Source organism: Carlito syrichta, unplaced genomic scaffold, assembly GCF_000164805.1.
Source record: "Carlito syrichta isolate Samal-C Ts95f unplaced genomic scaffold, Tarsius_syrichta-2.0.1 Scaffold304334, whole genome shotgun sequence".
Lineage (NCBI taxonomy): Eukaryota > Metazoa > Chordata > Mammalia > Primates > Tarsiidae > Carlito > Carlito syrichta.
The window spans coordinates 547,499-569,527 of record NW_007248430.1 but is presented as its reverse complement, the minus strand read 5'-3'; the positions used below and the strand labels follow the sequence as shown (position 1 = coordinate 569,527).

Below are 22,029 nucleotides of genomic sequence, written 5' to 3'. Positions count from 1 at the left end.
ATAGAAGACATACTATTATTTACAGTAAATTACAAAAGAGAAACTATAAAATTTCACTTTATATACTGTCATAATAAGTTTTTATTTCATGCTAGCTATCATTTAGTAGATGAAGAGAAGCAAACAGAAATTACATTTAAAAAATCAGATAAAAATTCAAAAGGAGAAATTCAGCAGGCGTTGCTCATGTTGACACTAGGAAAAACTGGAGCAAAGTTAAGTTCTAAAATAAAATCATTCAATTATTCATTCCAAAAATGAAAAAGAGAATCTCATACTTTAAAACAAAGTAAAGCACTCAGGGAGAACTACAGTCACTTCTCCATTATTCCTGTGTGGACCATCCACACTGAGGATCATTTACAGCTGCATTTACATCTTTTGCTAGCTCACCTTGACTCCTTAGGTGCTTCTAACTCACCCTCCCACCATCCTTCACAAAGGTGTGACCAGGAAACATGTCTACATGGTTTGCATTTTTAAAAACTTGAAAAGCAAACAATTCATTTTTTGCTCATCCACTACTGCTTCATTAAGCACAAGGTTACTCATCACCATGGACAATGAAGACTTGACTGTAGTTAAAAAGAAGGAAAACAAAAATTGCCAACTGGATCAACAAACCTGGTTCATAGAAAAGAACGGTGAACTAAACAATGATCAGGCTTAGAAGAAAGAATAGGTTATGTCAACCAAGATAACTTTCCACCATTATCAGGAATGAAAAAAATGACTATAGTAAAGTCGGCTTGAGTACGCATGTATGTGCTAATCCTGCTAATAACCAACCTTGACCTAGGTCACAGTCAAAGTGTTTTGATAAATTGAATAAAGAAAAGTCAACTTATCATTTCACTTAACTGATGAAAAACACAATGCATAGCCACTGTCCCTCACAAAAAATACAAAGTCAAAAACTCTGCAGATATAAAAACAAAAACATCTCAGTATTCAACTTCCTGGGTTATACTTCTTTCTAGGACATCCTTTTCATCCTAAGGAACTCCATGAGACATATTTCATGGAAGGAGGTATGGGTAGTCATTTTGAACTCCATATCTTAATTAGTGGAGAAGTCCAATCTTGTGGTGGTTTGATGTTTGTTTTAAGTAATTTCTTAATGCTACCAGAAGTGCAAAGTATGACTGTTGATTTAGACTTACCCTGTCTCCTTCTCTACTTCCTGCTTTGGGGAGCAGGCATGCTGCTGACATCGGTAGCAGAACCACTGGCAGCTTCCTCTCAGTGGTTTTGCTATGGCAAGGAGCAGAAGACCAGAGAATCTTCAAAAGATTTACCTGGAGGGACAGGGAGGAGCAAGCTACTGGCAGCTGGGGGGGAAGAAGGAGTGCAAGCTAACGCAGGCGAGGTTGGGGAAGAACGTACTAGAATTTAATATCCATTGAAATCAGTGAAAAGATTTCTGATACGGCATTAGGACATTATAAAAACTGGGTCTTGGAATATTGACTTGTCTGTGATGTATATGGTTATCTACACTGTGAGGTTTTTTTTCTGGCTGTGACTTTGAGGCTTTTAGTATTGCTTTTCATATTATCACGGGATCTTTGCATGAAAAGAATTATTCCAGGGATCTACCCAATCTCAAGAGAAATTATTAATCAACAAGAAAGGCATGTGTATACCTGCTCACTCTCTCTCTTGTTTTCATTCTCATTTTCTCTTCCTCCTTTGACAATCTACACATACACACACACACACACACACACACACACACACACACTCACATCTCACACACACTCACACAACTGGAAAGAGATATGGAGAGTGGGGTGAGTTGTAAAGAGAGAAAGGAAGGAGTAGGAGGCAAGGGAAGGGCATAGGATACACTTTACATGAAAATACTTTCCAAGCAGTTGAAATTGATGCTTGAATCCACTTACAGTATGGAAAGGCAAAAACATGTGAATTAACAAAAATAACAATGATACAACTAATCATGATAATATTTATCAACTGTCTTCTGTATGCCAAATACACAGATGTTTTATCTATGATTCCTTATTTAATCCTTACAACAACCCGTATATCTAAGCACTATTATTCACATTTTATTGATGAGGTAACTGAAATTGAGAATCACAAATTAACACATTGAGCAGAAATTGATCACGGATTAAGCTCTCCCTGAAGTCTTTAATTTGGTATTATGTGATCCAGACTTCTAAACCTTATGTTAACTACTCAGACATAATCTGCAACCAAAGAGAATGCTGCTATATTGCAATAATTTGGTCAGAGAGAGGCAAAAGTAGGACTATAAAGTTGTAAATATTTTGCTTCAATGAGGTTAATATCAAACCCTAAGTCACATTTTTATGTATATTTCTGGTTAAATAATAAGATTTTATAACTTGTCTCTCAAGCAGTTCATACAGTCCAAATGGGTTAGCTTCAGCGTAAATGATAATCCCTTATCATCATACTCTTCAATGTCATGCACACAACAAGTTCAACAGTTTAGAATTTAATCTATGAAAGTAGTATTCCAAATATACCTTAAATTTGTAGCATTTTGGAGGCTAAAAGCAAAAAACCTATACAAAATAGTATAATCCATATATTGGATGTGAATTTTCCTTTTACTTAGTAAAATACTTAATGATGATATAGTATGAAGTCAGGAAGTATTTTCTTGGAATTTGTGGAAGTGTTTTGTTTTTCTTTTTCTTTTCCTTTTCATCATTACCAAAGCACCAAGTGGCTGTGGCATAAGACTTCTGACATACCTTCCATGGTGTTGGTCAAAATACTGGCTAAACTCATTGCTCTTTGTCTTGATGTAGGATCCTCCAGCAAATCCATGGAAACATGATAAGAACTGGATCGCCTCTTTCTTATTTCCGTTTCAGTAGTGGTACCCTAAAAACAAAATTTCAGATGAAATAACTATTAATCTTGAGGGCAGAAAACACAAAGCATTCCTATAATAGGTGTTACTTAACTAAATGCTCACCATGCTTTCTCAGATGTAAAATACTCATTAAGATGTTGCTGGAATTATCACTCTTGGGGAGTGTTTAAAAGTCTATTGGATTCTCAGCTTTTGGGAATGCTTGGGTTTGCCAAGATGGGCTTTCCTATTCCTCCGTCCCAGAACTTTGTGCTGGAGGGACCATGTCTACTAGTGTATAAATAACCTTTCAAACAGTCCTACCTAGGACTTCAGGCTGAAACAGATTGTTTCTTGATTTTTTTCCCTCAGTATAAGTTATTAGAGCTTTATAGACATATGTTTATGTGGTTTAATAGATGGAAAAAGTTTTAAGTTTCCTTAATATACATCAGTAATAGTTCCCCCTAAGTTTCCCTAAAATGTGAATTCTAGTTGTAAAATGTTTTTAATCTTTAAAGACAGATAACATTTCCCAATATCCCAAATAATAAAACTAAATCTTAGAACTAATCTATAATTTTTTCTTACATTTACAAAACTTTATCCACAAAACAACCCACACTTGGTATTGAAACTCTTAGGAGATAAAAACATCCATGTGAGGGGCTTTGATTTTTAGCAATGATACAATGATTTGATACTCTCCTAAAGTAAACTTACCAGGATTTTAACATGGGCAGAAATTTATTTCTACTAAAGGGGATCAAACAATTAAGTTAATTATTACAGGAAAGGGGGGTAAAACTAAAGCATTTCAAATGCAGGTCTGTGTGTTAATAATAAATAAGAAGTCATTTTCATTTCTCTGAGGATTTTCCGTATTTCTGAATGGGCAATATGAATGCTGTTCATCTATTTTGACCATATTGTGATATAAATAACTAATGTTATTTTGTTTTTCTTAACCTGAAAACCTCTAATCCATACATAGTCAAAGCCAAAGTTTCGACTCAATTGATATGATTGTCACTAATGGTGATAAACATTCATATAGATCACTCTAAAATTAATTGTAAGGTACAAAAGAAGTAAAGTTAATGAAAAAAGAAAGAACTCATTTTTGAAAATATAACTCTTTAAATCAAAAGGCTGCCTCTCAGAACTTAAAATATTTCACCTTGTCAGAGAGAGGCAAAGTGCCTCAGTTGAATTTCTGTGTAAAACAGGGAATTGTGCTTTAGAGGGTATCATTTGCCTGCAGTTGTTTATTTTCTATTCTCATTTCCCCTCTGCATTCTCCAAAAACCTACTTTCTTTGGACCTTCAGCTTATCTTCACAACAGTGCAGAGCCCTGCCTCAAAGCACCTATTGTAGAATTGAAGAAGGGAGACAAGGGAGTGGAAAATAAAGAGATCACACTAGGTTCTGCTTCAAATTGGCCCCAACTTCACCTTTCAGAGATTTATCTCATCCTCTCTGATGGGAAATTTGTGATAATTACTAAGTGTTAAACAGTTTCTGACAGACTGACATTCTCTGTGTATTTATACATACTGATTGTAGATTTTTGTTTGTCCTATTAACAATTATCAAGATCAATGATAAATATACTTTATGATGTGTAAGAACTGTGTGGGATGGTTGTTAAGGAAGAAGATTCCCAGACTGCGGTATCCTCAGCATTTGGTCTGAGTAGGTCTGGATAGGCACAGGAATTTCCAGTTTTAAGAAGCATTCCAGGAGATTCTTATATAAGTAGTTTGAGGGTGATATAAAGCTAGAGAAACATTGGCTAAAATGAAACCAATTTTCTATTTTATTTCCTTAGCCATCTCTTCTTTTCCATTTAAAAAGCAATATTTTAATATGGATAGAATGTAGGTCCAGTAGCCAGCATACCTGGGGTCAAATCTTAGCTCCACCATGCACAGGCCTCAGTTTCCTCCTCTGTAAAATGGGGATAATATTAGTAACTATCATAAAAGGTTGTTGTGAGGGTTAAATGAATTAACACATGTAAAGTGTTTTGGGCAGTGTCTGGCACATAGTTAGCTATGAATTTTTACAAAAAGTTGATGTTCCCTCTTCATTCCTCCTGGTTCTTTCAATAACATTTTATTTTTCTCATAATTTGATCTGACTCCAGAATACCTAGACACTTCCCTAGGAGAAAGGAGTGGGGAGAGGCCATGCAAAATATATGAAGAAAATCAATAGCTATTTTTATAATCCAATGTAACACATACCTCTATTAGGTGACTGAAACTAACTCCATGCCATTTCAATGTGGCTTAAAAAGTTTGTCTAACTATAATAAATTGAGTTATATTTTAAAAATACAAAGGATATTTTAATGTGATTCAGAAAATGAAAAAATATAATCAAATGACATTGCTGGAATATTTTTATACTAGCAAATGAAATTTTAATACCAATGCATCTTAGGTTTTATGAAATAAATGTGAATAATATATCCCTATAAGTGTCTAGTTTTTATTTGAAACCCGTTTCCATATTCTTGATTTGGGGCTACTTTGTTTATAAAAAGAATGCACAACAATAACATAAAATTGAAATCTGTTCTAAAGATTACAACACATGACTCCATATCAGGTACTTTTTGAGTGGCTTCTTCACTATACAAATTTACAATGGTTGAGGTCATTTGAGTGGAGTCTAAAAATGTTACAACACTCTGACCTGCAAAGAGAGACAATGTTGAACAATAGGATTTAGATCTATTAATTTGATGTACTACAAGAGGAAGTATTCGATTCTCCTTTTAAACGAACAATGATAACAAGATCCTTAAGTTGAGTATTTATATAATTTGTGAACAGTACTTTCCTTGCACTTAATTTAATTATATTAATCAAACATTATGTTTGAAAAACTGTAGCTTTGCTTTTTTGGCAGGTTTTATATTGTAGTAATGATGATGAAGGAATACTTCTAATTATATTCCATGAGGGCAAACCTATGTTTTTAATTAATTTGTAGAAAAGTCTGAAAAGAACAATTTGACAAGAGAAGTTAAGAGCTTGGTTGAACAAACTCCTGGCCTTTGAACAACAGTCTCCGCAAAATTGTTAGATGTGGAAATGGAAAAACACTCCAGCCTGTACCAGCCACAGCTCCCTTCCCATCTTGGCCTCACCTCTGGCAGGAGCTGCCCAGCAGGAGATGTGAGGGTAGAAGGACCCCCCACCAGGGAGACCACACCATTGCAATCCACAGCGCTGTGCATCTTCCCGTTCATGGGCAGAATGGGGAGCACCCGGGAGGTACGGCTGGCCTGGCTGACGTTGCTGTGGCGCCTTTCTCCAGGTCTGTGAGGCACGAACAGAGAGTCTCTTCGGCTGTCATTGTCCTCAAAGGTGCTGTGCTCATCGTCAGCAAAGTCATTCTCGGAGCCTATATCCTTGGTTCGACCTCTGAAGCTGAAAAGGCTCGCCCTACTGTTGCGTCTTGGAGAGAAAAGGGAGCCACGGATGCTCAATAAAGACTACGAATAACAAGAAAAGAAACCAGATGAACACAATTATGAGCTGGCATCCTGATAAACATGACTCCATTCATTGTTTCTGAGTCGTTGACTTACCTAAGGATAAGTCATTGGACAGATGGAACCAAGTGCTCCTGTGGTAGCCACTGCTGGTATTTTGGCACTTTCTACAAGGTCCACCTCTTTTGTTTGGCCTTCCTGTTTTCTCCCCTCCTTCATTTCCATCTTCTTCTCTCTTATTTTCTTCTACTCCACCCATGCCATAATAGAAGTGCCTCCTTAACATTGTTTTGTCCTGTTACTGGCACCTAGAACTGATATTTTTGCTAGACTCTTCTCTAGAAGCTAATTTCAATTAACAATCCAATGGTAAGAAATTAAACACACACCTACATGTAAATCTTTTGAAGACAACATTACAGTCAATAGGAGCTCATCAGTGACCGTACCCGGATACAGATCTCACCATAGAGGAAAATAAAATTAATCTTGCTAGTAGGTCTATTTAATTATAGTACAAAGGGCAGCTTCTCCACTTCCCTTTGCATATTTTATAATGATCTTCATGAATAAATTAAGCCACCAGTTGAAATAATGCTTTGATTTATTCCCTGATTTTTACTCCTTTGTCTGTCTCAAGAAATCTGAAGAACATTATATTTTTTTAAAACCTGGTTTTCACTAAGAATATGATCACAACCATTTATAATTTTGTAAATGGTGACCTTGTCACTGCAGTGTACATATTTCTTAGCCATAGCAGCACTGAGAAGAATGAATTACTTCCTGTATGTTACTAGTCTGTTGTTATAACCTCACTCTAGTGAATACCTGCTTTGCTTGCCCAATATCCAATTATCTTTTGCTGACAGTATCGGGATTGTCCTTGAGAAATGCTCCACAACTCTCAGACCGGTGATTTGGAAGACACTAACCCTAATTCCTGGATCCAGGAGTGGGACAATGTCCCAGGCCTAGTCAATCAGTGAATTCTACAACTATCGTAATACTATAAGAAAGGGATTGGCAGTAGTGTGAAACTGCCAGGGGCAGGGGGCACACCTCATCAACAAGCGTATTTGCATAATGAACATTTGTATCCCTAAACCTGAAATGTACCCCACATATTTAAAATAAAAAATGTAAAAATAATAATAATTTAAAGATGGGTGTGAGATGCTGCTTAGTCCATTGAGAGAAACCTTTTTCCTTACAACTGTCTGGGAAAAGATGCCTTTCACTTGGGGCTGCCAAAAATATCGGATATATATTTGAAGCTGCAGTGAGCATTTTGCCACCTGATAGAAGAAAACTGGATTGAGACATGGAAAAAACCACTTGGTCATGATAATGTGTCTTGACTTTCTAGATCCATCCATACCTAAAGCTTCTCGTAGATATAATTTATATGACCTAATATGTTCTCTTTTTTTACTTTGGTCAGCTTGAGCTGGATTTCTACAATTGTTAATGGAAAGAATACTCATTTTTATCATTTAAGTGTTATTAATTTGATCAAATTAATAACACTTAAATGATAAAAATGAGTATTCTTTCTCTCCAAAGGCTTAAAATCAAGTAAGATTATTATTTTACATCTGTATAGTTTTTTACGTTCCTGCTTATTTACTTTTCTGATTAAAATTATTTTTTCTCAGTAATGTCTTTTAGTGTCTATAAAAATGCCTGCAAACATTAAGCACTACCTTATGTTATGTGATCCTATTCATCATTGACAGAAGGAAGCACATCTAAGAAGACTTTCTACTTCCCAACAGAAGTCACTTCCCCTTTTCTTGTTCCCATTTTGATCTTATTATTAACTTTATTAGTAAGAGTCATTCTTTGTTTTCCATACAAGTAGTTATTTTTTAAAACTTCTCATAGACTAGCCACTTGCTTTCATGTCTCTTCTCTCTTCTCAAAAGGGACACTGAATTGCCTATGGGGACATAATAGTTGTGGTTTGTACAAGGCAAACAACAAATGTTTGGCAAAATAAAAATAAAGAAATATTTATATGTGTCCCTTTTAGAAAGAGTTTATATTTTAACTACTAGTGCTCCATTCAAGCAAAGTCATAGAAGGGTTGGAAGGAAATAAGTTATAAAATTGCACGTTTCTCAAGGTTCAAAGGTGAATTAAACCATCCAAGAGCATAGCTTACACATGACAGCTATATGAAAAATGATTGTGCCCCATCTGTTAACATCAACTTTTACTGCTTACATTATTTACAAAAATGCAAAGTAATCAAATGTGTGACACAAATAAAATATGGCCTGTAAGAAAAGCCCTCCATGCCAAATGCAAAACTCCTGACTTATCACAAATAGAGAGGAAAATAGCCTAAGAAGATCAACTGTATTTTATAAGGGTTCAGAGAAAATATCTAGATTATTTTGAAATTTGATTAAAGATTGTGCTCTTGACTTTCTTTTCTCCCCTCTACCAAGTTAAATTGGAGTCTAAGAAATATTTCATATTCTCACTTACTCTACTGAGGAAATTATAAACTTTGAGTAAAGGCTCACATTGTATATCTTTTTCAATATGAGCAGAGAAATGGTTACCAACACAATTATGTCACCACAAAAAACTACGGCCTCTCCATCATTGTACCTAGGTTAAGTACCTCTATCTGGTTTGACTTTTTTGGTATTACCTCCAGGGCTTGCAAAGTGGAAAGTGGGGTTAGTGTGATTTCAGGGTGGTGTCTTTCTTCCTTCTCTTTCTCTCTGTCTTCCCTCCCTCTCTTTTCTCCTTTACCTTTGTCTCTTTCTCTCCCTTTTCATTCTCTTGGACGCTTGTTTGACTATTTCTTAATCAGGCAAAATAAAAGTCTTTATTTGTAAACTAAGATTGCTTAAGAAACAAATATACATTTTAGCCAGATGTTCCATGTCTTCTAAGTCAGTGAGCATTTATAACGTCCAACTGGCTAGGAAATAGCTATATATATAGGAATAAAGAAAAGACTACTCAGAAATATTTGTCAGTAAAATTTACACACACACACACACACACACACACACACACACACACACACAACAAAGGTGGGGGGACAGAGTTTAACCTTTCCGGGTTTTACATTTTTCCTAGAATTGTTCTACTGAATTTGAAATAAAGCAAATTGAAGAAATCTCTGTGGTGCCTATTGATATAAAGTTGCAAATTAAGGCAAATTTAGGTCAAATGTAGGTAACAGCATTCCCTCTTTCCTCCTTTCATACCTTGTTCCCCTCCTTCCTCTCCTTCCCTTGCTCCCTGTTCCTCTCTCCCTTCCTTTCTTTTCCTTCCTTTTCAAAATGACCAGTGCTGTTAAGAGGGGATTTGATTTGTAAGGGATTCCTATTTACTGACGAATGTTTCTACCAATGAAATCACAATTATTGTGACAACAAAATGAAAAAGAAAGGATAAATGTTGACATTTAGTCAAAAACAAATTCTACTTTAAATTTAAATTCAGCCCCAATTGATCCTATCTTCTAATATTATTTGAATTTTAAAACAAATCAGACTGATCTACAAAAAAACTATGTATCTTAAACATAAGGATATGTGAGATTGTATTATAAAAGGCATAAAGAGAAAGTATAATGCTAGATATATGTATCTTTAAATTTAACCATATGGTATATTTCCTCATCAATTTTTAAAGGGATTCTTTTTTTTTTTTTGAGTTGGAGTCTGACTCTGTCACCCAGGATGGAGTGCAGTGGTACACTCAAGGTCACCTCAGCATTGACCTGCTGGGCTCCAGAAATCCTTCCACCTCAGCCATCCAAGTAGCCAGAACTACAGGCATATGCAACCATGCCTGGCTAATTTTTGATTTACTGTAGAGACGAAGTCCAGCCGAGTTTCCTGGACTTGTTTCGAACCCGCAGGTTCAGATGAACCACTCGCCTTGTCCTCCCAAAGTGCTGGGATTACAGGCAGAGCCACGGAGCCCGGCCTAAAGTTATTCTTTATAGCCAGCCTGATAAAGCAGAAAGTTCAAGGGTTTCAGTGCCAAGTCAAATTTGATTGTCACCTCAGCTCTAAATAACTATATGACGTTGGGCAGTTATTTAATTTTACTGAGCCAAGATAATAGTGAAAGTAACACTATTTATCAGAGCTGTTAGCATTAATTATGATAGAAAAAAAAAAAGCCAAGCATAAAATAGGTACTCAACAAAGAATACAGCCTCCACCGTCTCTTCACATCTAAAGATTGGGGATGTTGATTAAATTAGTATTTACCTAGGGTTGTAGTGGAAGGCTTAAATTATTTCTATTGCAATGTGTAAATATTAGTCATGATCACTGTAGTCAATGTCGTTGTAATTGTTACTGTTATTATAACCATATCAAGGGTTCACTCCTGGTGAAACTGTCTTCTGAGGTACTTCGTATTTCTGGGAATTATCTTGGTAATTTCAAGGACAATTAAGGATTCTCAATTTAAAGTTTAACAGCTTGCATGGGTACATAAGCCAGAGGCATCCAGTGAACATTTCTGCAGTACATAAAACAGAGTATTAGCTGGGCTTGGTGACTTAGCCTGTAATCCCGTGCCTTTGGGAGACTGAGGTGAGTGGATTGCCTGAGCCCGCGGGTTTAAGACCCACCTGGGCAGCGAGACCTCATCTCTACAATAAATCCAAAAAAAAATTAGCCGGGCATGGTAGCGTGCACCTGTAGTTCCAGCTACTTGGAAGGCTGAGGCAGAAGGATCGCCAGAGTCCAGCAGGTCGAGGCTGCGGTGGCCGGGAGCGGCCACTGCACTCCAGTCTGGGCAACAGAGTGAGACTCCAACTCAAAAAAAAAACCAAAAAACAGAGTATTCTTTGAATGCAAGTCCCATTCAAAGAATAGGACACATGAGACACAGATAATCAAATAACAACTAAACACCACTGTTTATTTAGTGTCACAAATCTTCCTTGGTGCCTGTCTACCTAAGAATTTTAGATATGCTCTTAGAAAAATTTTGCTTCAGTTCCCTTTGAAACAAGAACATGAAGAAAGCACTCCACATATGAAGTTTACACATGGACAGGAACAACCGCACAGATGGTCTGAAAGAGTCTCTGATCCACTTCTTGGGAATCGGCCACTCAGAAAACCCACAGTTCGCTGGATCCATGCACAGTAGCTAAGAAAGGATGGAAACCATCTGCTGATAATTCCTCGAGTGGAATGCCTGAGTCTTTAAGAAAACCTCAGTACCACAAACCTTCCAAGCCCAGTGGGATCAAAATTTCCTTCCTGGGATTCCAAAAAGGTGTAAAACTCACAAATTCTCTGAGGTGATAGCCCAAACACTTTATAATCATTAGCACTCTGAAAGCATTGTGTCATTCAGGTGAAGGATAGTTTTATCTCCTTCAAGTTTTGGCATATTCTCAAAAAAATTGTTATGAAAACACAATTCATGCCATCTAATATTTTTACCTGGTGTGGAGAAGAAAACCTCTTTTCATATGTCAGCCTACTTCCTTCTAAAGAAAAACGGAAACCTTTTCTTCTTATGCTATCTTCAGATTCAGATTTTCGGACTCTGTCATCCTTCTCTTCTTCTCCAGACTGTTCTTTCTGTTTCTTTTTCTTTCTTCTGTTTTTCAGCTCTTTCTCACTCTTGGAGCTCAACTTGGATGCTACTGAAGAACTCTCTGAGAAAACTCCTACCCCGCCAGCACCACTGAAGTCTCTTGATTCAGCAGAAGCTGCCGCAGCTGCTGCCTAAAAGAGCACAGAATAAGTGGTAGTGGCATATAAACTTAAAAAAAAAAAGATCTTTTACTGTTTAATTTAGCTATAATATAATAATCTCAAAAAGACAATTCTCCACTTTGTTCAATATTTTAGAAAACAGTACATTGTTATTAGACCAATAAAAGAATAAAATCAACAGACACATGGAAGATGATACGAGTGACTGATGAGAAACTCCAAGATCTGGCCTCACACTATGCTTTCTAATTATCTGGTTATATGAACAAGACACTCAAAGATCATAGTATTTTTTTATTTGAGTAATATCTTAAAGAGGAAAGAACTTAGGAATTAAAAGTTTTCTATTTAAACATGATAGGCATTTACCTTCCATTACAGTTCTACTTGACAATAAATTTCAGTGTTGGTCTGAATTATTGAATTGAATTCAGTCAAGTATTTTATTTTAATGACTTTTTTCCAGTTGATTTAAATTGAGTATTTCACTAAGAAGTGCACAACAAGACATATTACAGATTGCCTATCAGGGAATCCTAGATCATAGCATCTGCATGAACTTTTAAATTATAATAGAACAGTTTTAAAATAAAAAAATACAAGGTTCAATGCCATTATGATTACCTCAATATACTTTATTTGTCTCACCTTCATTACATATTTGAGAATATTTCAGAATAAAAGGAAGTTATATTCGACACGCAAGAAAAGATTTTAAAAAATAGGCAATTGCATTAGCTATTGCCATTAAGTCTAGCAAATATAAATAGATAAATTCCTATCCAATTTTGAAGACTTATTAAGTCAAAATAAAAGGATTTAAAGAATGGGAGGCAGAGAATTCTAGTTTTTAGTATATTTGCACACTAGTGATTTCCTCATGCAACACACAAACCTCCATTTGTACACTTAATATAGAGAAGAACAGATATTCTAAGTTATTGCCTTTCCAGACTGTATGAAATAATGTTTTTAGTTCAACTCTGATTTTCTCACCTTTCCCATCTCCAGTGATACTGTAATGAAGAAGAAGCTATAACTGAATTTCTCTTCCCTTAAGAGACAATCTCAATTGAGGGCATGTGGGTCTACCTACTTTGTGAACTTGAATAAATGAGGATGTTGTTAATAGTTAATTTCTTCAAGGAGTCACAAGGGCAAAAAAAGTCAATAAAGCAATTATAATTCTCCGTGTTTTGATATCATTAGTATTGACAATGATCACCACAATAAAGTAATAATTTCCTAATAAGCAAGCAGACTCTTAACACATTTCTAATGTCAACTACCATGAACTGACCTCAACGTTCAGGTCAGAAAATTGTGATAAACGGTTGTTTAACAAAAGGGCTTTATGCTTGCTAACTATACCTGAGCTTCTTCTTGTTGCTTTTTTAACTGTTCAAGCATCTGCTGAAATTCAGCTTCTTTCTGTTCGGCCTCTTCCAGTGTTGCCTGATTCTGTTCCTCATAGGCCATGGCCACCACAGCCAGAATTAAATTTATAAGGTAGAATGAGCCCAAGAAAATGACAAGCACAAAAAATATCATGTATGTTTTCCCAGCAGCACGTAGTGTCTGCAAAATAGAAGAGATGTTTTAATAAATTTTATATAGATGTTATAAGCCCACACTAAGTAATAAAGTATTCTACAGCAATTCTCTCAAGCTCAGTATTTTATGAGTCCCAGAAAAATCATTTTATCTGTTCTTACCAGCTGATAAAGGTTTTCCCAGAAGTCTTGAGTCATGAGACGAAATAAAGACAAAAAGGCCCAACTAAAGGTGTCAAAGCTTGTGTAGCCATAGTTGGGGTTTCTGCCAGCCTTCACACAGATATATCCCTCAGGACACTGACTGTAATTAGGATAAAGAAAAAAAAGGAATTTAGTAACCACATATCTGCTAGTTGGCTTTCTTGTTTTTGTAGATGCCAATATTTTTTATTTTATATGAACACTAGGAAAAACTGATTTTTCATACCTTACCCAACACTTAACCCAACATTATGCGGACTGACTTATATACTAATAGAATCTATTATGTATATTTTGCGGACTCCTCTGTGATTCACAAATGTCACTGTTATATGGTCATGTTTCCATATAAAAGCAATCATGTCATGATTAATATCTTTTGGGACTTGTAGTCATGAATAGACAAGTAATCTATAGGAAAAAAGTTAATTTCCACTGAAGATGGCTTGAGGCAGAAATGTGTGTGAGTGTGGAGACAGGGAAAAGAAGTGAAGAGGTTCATACTACGACCTTAAAGATCAAGCAGGCCTAGCCTCAATATCATTGCGGATATTTCTGAGCTGAATGATCTTGGGCAAGTTTCTAAACTTGTTAATCTCCAGGTACCTCATATGTAAGAAAAGGTTAATAAAAAGCCTGCCTCACAAATTTGCTAGCATTGAGAAGATATTGTATGTAAAGCATTTAGTACAGTACCGACAAGGAACTAAGATCCATCTATTTTACTTAGCATTGGAATCCAGAGACAAAGGCAGCACAATACTGATCATAGGCACCAATTGCAAAGCCTGCTATCACTGGGAATTTTGCTACAGGTATCAGTTACTAATGTCCACAGTATCACTTTCCATAGGAAAAGCATTGAACTTTATGATTTTGAAGTCTTGCTGAAGAGGAAAAGATAGCAATTTCTCTGAATTTGTCCTAGGTTTTAGTTCCATGTACAATGCTTCTTAATAACAAATGTTGGCATGATGCCTATTATAATTACTTAAAGTACCAATTGAGCCCTCCAATAGCTATGCATTTATTAATCTACTGAATCCTCATGGAAGCCCTATTATTATATCCATTTGTCATATAATGAAACTAAGGCAAGGAGAGCTGACATGACACGGTGGAGTCAAAGTTTAAATCTATGCAGACCCTCCATTCTATACTCATGACCACTTTGCTAAAATATGCTACACAGATTTACTCACCACACCTCAAATTGACATTATTTTTAGAGATCTTACCTTTTAAACCACAGAGATCACCTTAGTACATATAAAAAGTCACACATAAAATTACATGCTAATGAATTCTATTAACTTAAACTTCTTATGTATATGTACTGCTTTTCTTTCCGTTTTCCATTGAACTAATTTGGAAGATTATATGGGATCCAGTATGGAAAAGTAATTGCTGCATATGAGTGTGCAAAGAAGCTCATCTGGGCTATAATGAGAGTCAGCGTGAATTTGTGGAGAGCTTTGAATAAGGATTGAGCTGGGATCAGATGGCTGGGAGGTGGCAGGTCATTGCAGCTGATGGGGCGGGGCGGACTGAAACTCAACAGGAAGCATCACTTACCCTGCATCTGAGCTGTTGCCACAAAGCAGAGCATCATTCTGCCCTTCCAAAAAATAAAAGTGACCTATTTAAAGAAGAAGGAAGAGAAATACTCATTAAACGCCCTATAAAACACTTCAGTCATCACGTTTAGGTAGCAAAACTTACAAATGTTTTCAATCATTATAAAGTGGATGACATAATAAATATATATGGTTAACTGAAGAGATTTTCATAACATCAAACAAATATAAAATATAGCATTTTGATTATACAAATGTTTAGAAAATCTACTTTCAAAAGAAAAATTTCCCAAATGAATAAAAGTGATAGTATTCCCATATCAGAATTTATTGCATATATAAACTCAAATTGCTTGGAGTACCTCAAGAAAGAGCTGCAAAATTAGGCTGCCTGCTTGGCACAAAGAGTAAGAAAGAAGAAGGCCTTGTTGTTTCTTGGTGCTTCCATGCAAATAAAATTTTACTTTACAAACACTTTTGGCCTAGACTCAAAATAGATTCAAACTTTTTTTTCTGCCAATTTTAACTTAATTTCCTCTGAGAAGTACAATGACTGGCACCAGAGGGACAAACTGGAATATAAGTAAGTGTGAGGCTGAATCAGTGTTGCTTAACTTTGAGGAGTACACAAATTCTGATATCATCTTGGTAAATGGTTTCTCTATTTCCAGATACATCATATGTACTCAATACATACATCGAGTCAACCAAACAGGACCAAATTATTCCAACCCCACCCAGTCTTCTTAGCACATTTCAGTAGAACACACTAAACAGTTGAAATGACTGATTTATTTATTAAGATGACTGAAAATGCCTGATTAATGCCTACTAAATAAACATTTTTCTATAATGCAGAATATAAAATTACTTCCAACACTAGCTTAGAAAAAGATAATACACTTCAAATGGCAACTTTTATTGTATCAATGGACAGATATGAAAAAAGGAATGCTATTATTCAATTTCTCTATTACATGTATAAGCCATCATCTTACATTACTCTAAATTTTTTGTTTCACATCGAACTGAGATCATTTCTACTACATATCGTTTTTGACATTTAAAGGACTAAACAACTGAATAGTTAAAAGAGTATATCTTACTTTGATCTTCAATATAGTCATCCCAGTTAAACATGCTCACTGTCCTATTGAAAGTAGTGCCATTCCCATCCAATGAGTAGTTAAAGAAGGAAGTGATATTTATTTCAAAGGAAGAATTATCTGGAGGCCATTGCAAACATTTATTCCGCAGGTTGCCCATGAACAGCTGTAGTCCTATTAGTGCAAACACACTCAGACAGAACACAGTCAGGATCATGACATCAGAAAGCTTCTTCACGGACTGGATCAGGGCCCCCACAATGGTCTTCAGGCCTACAGATAAAATCAGAGGGAGAAATTTAAATATACCGTTCAACAGCTACTTCATAGGCAAAACATATCATGAGCTTGTCCTGGAAAATTAAAATGTCATGCAGAATGCCAGCAATATTAGTTTAATGTTTGTGACTGAATAACATTTTCATGAAAAGCCTGCTAGCTGGTGAAGATGAATGAAAGCAGAACTCTATGTTCATTAGGAAACTGAATGAAAACAAACCAAATGTATATTTCCAAACACTCCTTAGAGCAAAAGAAACGATTTTATTATTCATGCTTAAACATCAACCTTGTGTACATATTTTGCTTTTATTTGCAGATGTCTTACTCCCTAACCCCTTATCGGTTTTAGAAAAGTCTATATGAAGAGAGTAGTGAGAAATCTTGAAGCCACTGAATTATGAAGTTACATATTCGTGAATTGTGCAAGCTTGAGTATGGGTTAAAAAAAGGAAGACATCTGAAAACTGAGCCCCATGCAGCACTCATGCTACCCTTTGCTCTTCCATTTACCTGCAGTTAAAGCGATTGCCAGTTTCAGGCCTCAATGGTCAAATTTGCATCAGTTTGAATGTCTCATGTTTTAGCTTCTATGTGGAAAGCTTGATGTTACAGGATGCAAACCAATGTAGCCTGTTGCTGCAAATGCCTCATGCAAAACTTGTTAAACTCAAAGGCTGATTTAGAATAGTTTTAAAGAAAGCAACCAGTAAAAAGCAAAGAATCAAATCCATCCAAAAGATGATGTACCGATTCTTGCTTTTTTACACAGTTATTTGCAATATGCGACTAGCAACAAGGCTTCTGCACAAATGCTGTGACTGTAGCACCAATGTAGCTAAATTCAGCCTCGGTGTTTAACCTAGCTCTCACCTGGAATGACTGAAATTGTTTTCAATGCTCGGAGAACTCTGAATGTTCTCAACGCTGAGACATTGCCCAGGTCCACAAACTCTGTCACATATCTGTAATAGGGAGTTCACACACAAACACAATGACAGAACACAAAAAACAGTTGGAGATATAAGGGGCCTACCACCTTATACCACTTTCTTCTTACCTGGAATTACAGAAATAGTTTTCAAAGCTCTCAAGACTCTGAAAGTTCGAAGAGCTGAAACATTGCCTAGGTTTACAAATTCTGTTACATACCTGTAGAATTAAATCAGAGTTATTCAGAATTTAGGGAAATCTAAGTCTACGTCGGTCTTTCATCAAGACCTTTTCAACCTCAATGAGTGTTGCCATCAGATTTCCCAATTAAGAGAAAAATGGCATTGTCATCAATCAGAATTTCTGGTAGTTGGGAACCTTTATTTTGTTACTTTACAGTGCTAATTGGAACCAAAGTCATGTAATTTACTATGATAGTTCATATTTTCTCCAAATTAAATAATTTGATTGGAAGAAAAATATGCTAAATTCATATAATTATGAAAAATGCTTGCTCTGTCAAGGGAAGTCACCAAGGAAAATACAGTATAGGCCCCCACCAATGATTTTCTCCTCCAGGATAGAAAATGTATTGAGATACTTACGCAAAAGTAATGACCGTGAAATCCAACCAGTTCCATGGATCTCGTAGAAATGTGAAATCTTCTAAACAAAAGCCCCTTGCAAGTATTTTAATAAGTGACTCAAAAGTATAAATTCCTGTAAAAGTGTACCTGAGAGAGAAATAGTCAAGCTCACATTTACGATCTAGTAATTTACTTGTATATACCTCAAAGTCACTCAAAGGTGACTTAAACAACAAACAAAAATTAGAGGCTTCCAAGTCTGATCCCATGATACAGAATTTAACAGGGCTTAAAGCAAAAAAAAAAAAAAAATTAAATTCTGAAAGACATACTCATTTACTGTAAATAAACATTGCACTTCCCACATTAATTAAGTTAAAGAATCCAAACAATGTGGTTCTAGATGAAGATATTAGCTAAAATACATTAGTTTTCTGTCTGATTTAAGTGTTACCAAAAACGAATGAATCATTTGTGTTTCATAAATATGCACCATTAAAAGACAATGAAATATATACTAGAAAAACATAGAACTGTGATAGCCAGGAAAAAAGAAACATACAAACTAGGTATGATTTTTGTCAGTAGATATTAATAAATCACTGGTGATCTTTGGAAGTCACTGGTGATCTTCAGAAGAGTGTAAGACTCACAAAGAAGATAAAGGGCTACACTGTTGGCAGTCAAACTGGTGCAGTAAATTGAGAAATAGTAAGCCACTGCAAGTTTTGTCTTAGAGAAAATTAGTGGCTGAAATGAACTTAAATCAGTGTCTGCTTTAGAGAAGTTAGCATGATGTGTTAAAGAAACAGATGAGGGCTTAAGAAGTTAGAAGCCCAACTTAAAACATAAAGGGATGCCAATATTGAAATAATGTTTCTAAATTTTCTACTTACTCCACATTCTTTGTCCAGTCTGGAGGGTTACTCATGGTCATGAATACACAGTTGGTAAGAATAGTGCACATAATGAGCACATTGAATAAAGTAGAAGACTATCGTTAAGGAAGACAAAGTTCAATGGAAAAATCCCACTTGCATGCACTATCATGCCTTCACCACCATGAAGTGTAAAAATTTCATGCTTATTATTATTTTATGTTGCTTATCAGTTTCTCATTGGCTTTTTTTCCATTTCTGAAACTCAATACCTCATATTTAGACCATGTCTTTGGGCCAAACCACCAACTATTTAGGTACTTTGAGTAATTAAAAAGATTCAATGCAAAGTAATGAGTTAATTGGTGAATAATTTATTAGTTTATGCTTTCTTAATGAAAGACTCAACTGAACAACAGAACTGCAAGTTCAGCATGTATGCAAATTCTGGCAAAAATTCAACAAGAGAATTCAAGTAATTAATTGCATGTATTATAACTTCATTCTAAGGGTTACTTGGTGGAATGTCTTATAAAATAAAGTTCTTTCTAAATGGAATGTATAATATACTATTATTGCTCTTAAAACTGAATTGTGAGAGAAGACAATGGTGTTAGTACTGATATTTTTTGAGTTTGTAACTGAGGCAAAATTACCTAAGTTCTCTGAATCTTGACTGACTTGGCTAGAGAAGAAAGAAAAAAAAATAACCATTTCACAGGATTGCTATGGAGATCAAATTAGTTTAAAATATGCCAAATCTCTTGCAACTCAATGGGCCTAGTACATAGTAGTACATAGTAGATGCTCAATAAATAACTTTCTTTACTTCATGAATCATAGAGAACACAGCATATAACAAATATCTGGTTTGTTTCACCAAACTCCACTTTGCCTTTGAAGGTGTAGCCAATGCCCTTCACTTTCCTTCACATTGAAAAAACAGTGAAAAGAAACCAACCCTATATAGAAAATATTCAGTAGTCAGATAAGTGAAATGGCTTTCTTTCATATTTAATACAAAGCACAATAAATATTCAGTTACAATTACGTAAAGTAGTGCCATTTATCGATGTGAGTTCAGACATAATTACAAAACCCCAAAAAAGGAATAAATGCTATTCCTATCTCTTCTCACTCTTCATTTGTGGTTATAAATCATCACATTACTTACACATAACAAAATGTGGATGCTATTTCAAGTGCAGTACAACCAGGCAGTGAGTAGCCAATATTGTATCGTTCTAAAAAGGAAGTTTTTTTGTACCTATACCTGGTATTAGTCAAATAAGTAATTCTTTTTTTATTGTTAGTAGTAGTGCTATAAGGCTCAGGCTTCATTCTCACTTCGAATGCATCCACATGAAAACAGTCCTAAGCAAATGGCAGGCATCAGCCACGTGAGGGCACTACAAACTAGCGAACACACACAAAATACCACTTCAAAGAAGAAATACATGTTTTTCTTTTATTGCTAAAAACAACCCGCAAAGTAAGACAAAATTAAAGACCACATGCTATTAGTATATAAAACTGCAGGATCCTCTGTGCCTGCTGGCCTGCTAGGTCCTACGGGGGAAAATAACCCCCCTTGGCAGGTTGGCACCACTCTAAATTTACGGTACCAACTTCAATGGTACTCAACACAGTCCTTTATTTTACCACTTGGCTCCATCTTCTCCTCTCTGCAAAGACTATTTAAAATATTTTCCACTTTCCCCCAACTTCCAACCCTCTTATTCGTTCCCTCTCCATTTCAAGCTGACCTTATTGTCTACTTTAGAGAAAAAGAGTTAGCATCACACTACCATATCTCCACCTCCTATCACAAATCAACAAACCTCTCAACGTTGAACCTTTCTTTTCTTCCTTCCTGTTATAGTGGGAAAGTTTACAATCCCTCCACCTAAATGCTGGATATCTTCCTTCTTTCCAGAATACTTCAACAATCTCTTATCTCTTCCTTCTCTTATCTTTAATGTCTCCCACTCTATTGGCCTCTTAATAACATCAAACTTAAATCTCTCTCTCTCTCCTATCTTGGGGTCGGTGGCCCGAGAATTCTCTTCTGTAATTTACAACCTCCTTTAACTACTTACAGCCCTACCTCCCTTCTCCATTTCACAGCCAAATTTCTCTAAAGAGTCGTTTATCTTTCCCCTTCTTATGTACTGATCACATCCTCAGTCTACCAACTTTCTTGCTAAAGATAACAAACATCTCATGTTTTGTCACTAAAAACAAAAGGATAATTTTGAGTTCTTATTGGACTTTCTTTCTTAGCAGCATTGGACAAAAATCGTTCTTTCCCCTTTTCATTAATTTCTGTTCCCCTTGCTTTCTGGAGACCTCAATTCTCTGGTTTCTTCATGCCTCAGAGCATCAGTTTCTCTGCATCTTTTGAAATATTGCATTTTTCTTTTTTGAAAAGACATAGGACATCTAAGCCACCTTCCTCTTTCTGCTCTCACGTTAGTAGAGCTCATCAACAAACACAGTTCATTAAACATGACCATTTCTGTATCCAGTGTTCTCAAATATTTCTTTCCAGGTGAGACCTCTCCTCTGAACTCCACACACTTAATTGTCCATATAATATCTGCACTTACATATCTCATCAACACTTCAAAATTATTTACAATTTCTGAGCTCTAAACTGAATTAAAAATGTTTTCATCCTCCTCCTCTCTTCCTGCTAATTACTGCTCCTTTGACATCTGTGTATCTTATCAAATGCCCCATGATCTAGCTAGGGACCTAGGAAAAATCTTGGATTTCTCTTTCCTTAAACTTCCAATTTACCACTGATTATTGTCAATTCTGTCT

General features: G+C 35.7%; 1 protein-coding gene across 1 annotated transcript in view; it reads right to left on the bottom strand.

Moving 5' to 3' along the window:
* SCN2A (sodium voltage-gated channel alpha subunit 2) overlaps window positions 1-22,029 on the bottom strand; it is a 138,318-nt gene that overhangs the window by 60,904 nt on the left and 55,385 nt on the right. The window contains exons 5-14 of the mRNA XM_021713178.1: window positions 19,222-19,311; window positions 18,344-18,472; window positions 17,679-17,770; window positions 16,527-16,799; window positions 15,419-15,482; window positions 13,802-13,943; window positions 13,458-13,664; window positions 11,808-12,095; window positions 6,016-6,363; window positions 2,751-2,883 (exon numbers count right to left, since the gene is read on the bottom strand). Coding sequence (XP_021568853.1) covers window positions 2,751-2,883; window positions 6,016-6,363; window positions 11,808-12,095; window positions 13,458-13,664; window positions 13,802-13,943; window positions 15,419-15,482; window positions 16,527-16,799; window positions 17,679-17,770; window positions 18,344-18,472; window positions 19,222-19,311 — 1,766 coding nt within the window. The remainder of the gene's footprint in view (window positions 1-2,750; window positions 2,884-6,015; window positions 6,364-11,807; window positions 12,096-13,457; window positions 13,665-13,801; window positions 13,944-15,418; window positions 15,483-16,526; window positions 16,800-17,678; window positions 17,771-18,343; window positions 18,473-19,221; window positions 19,312-22,029) is intronic.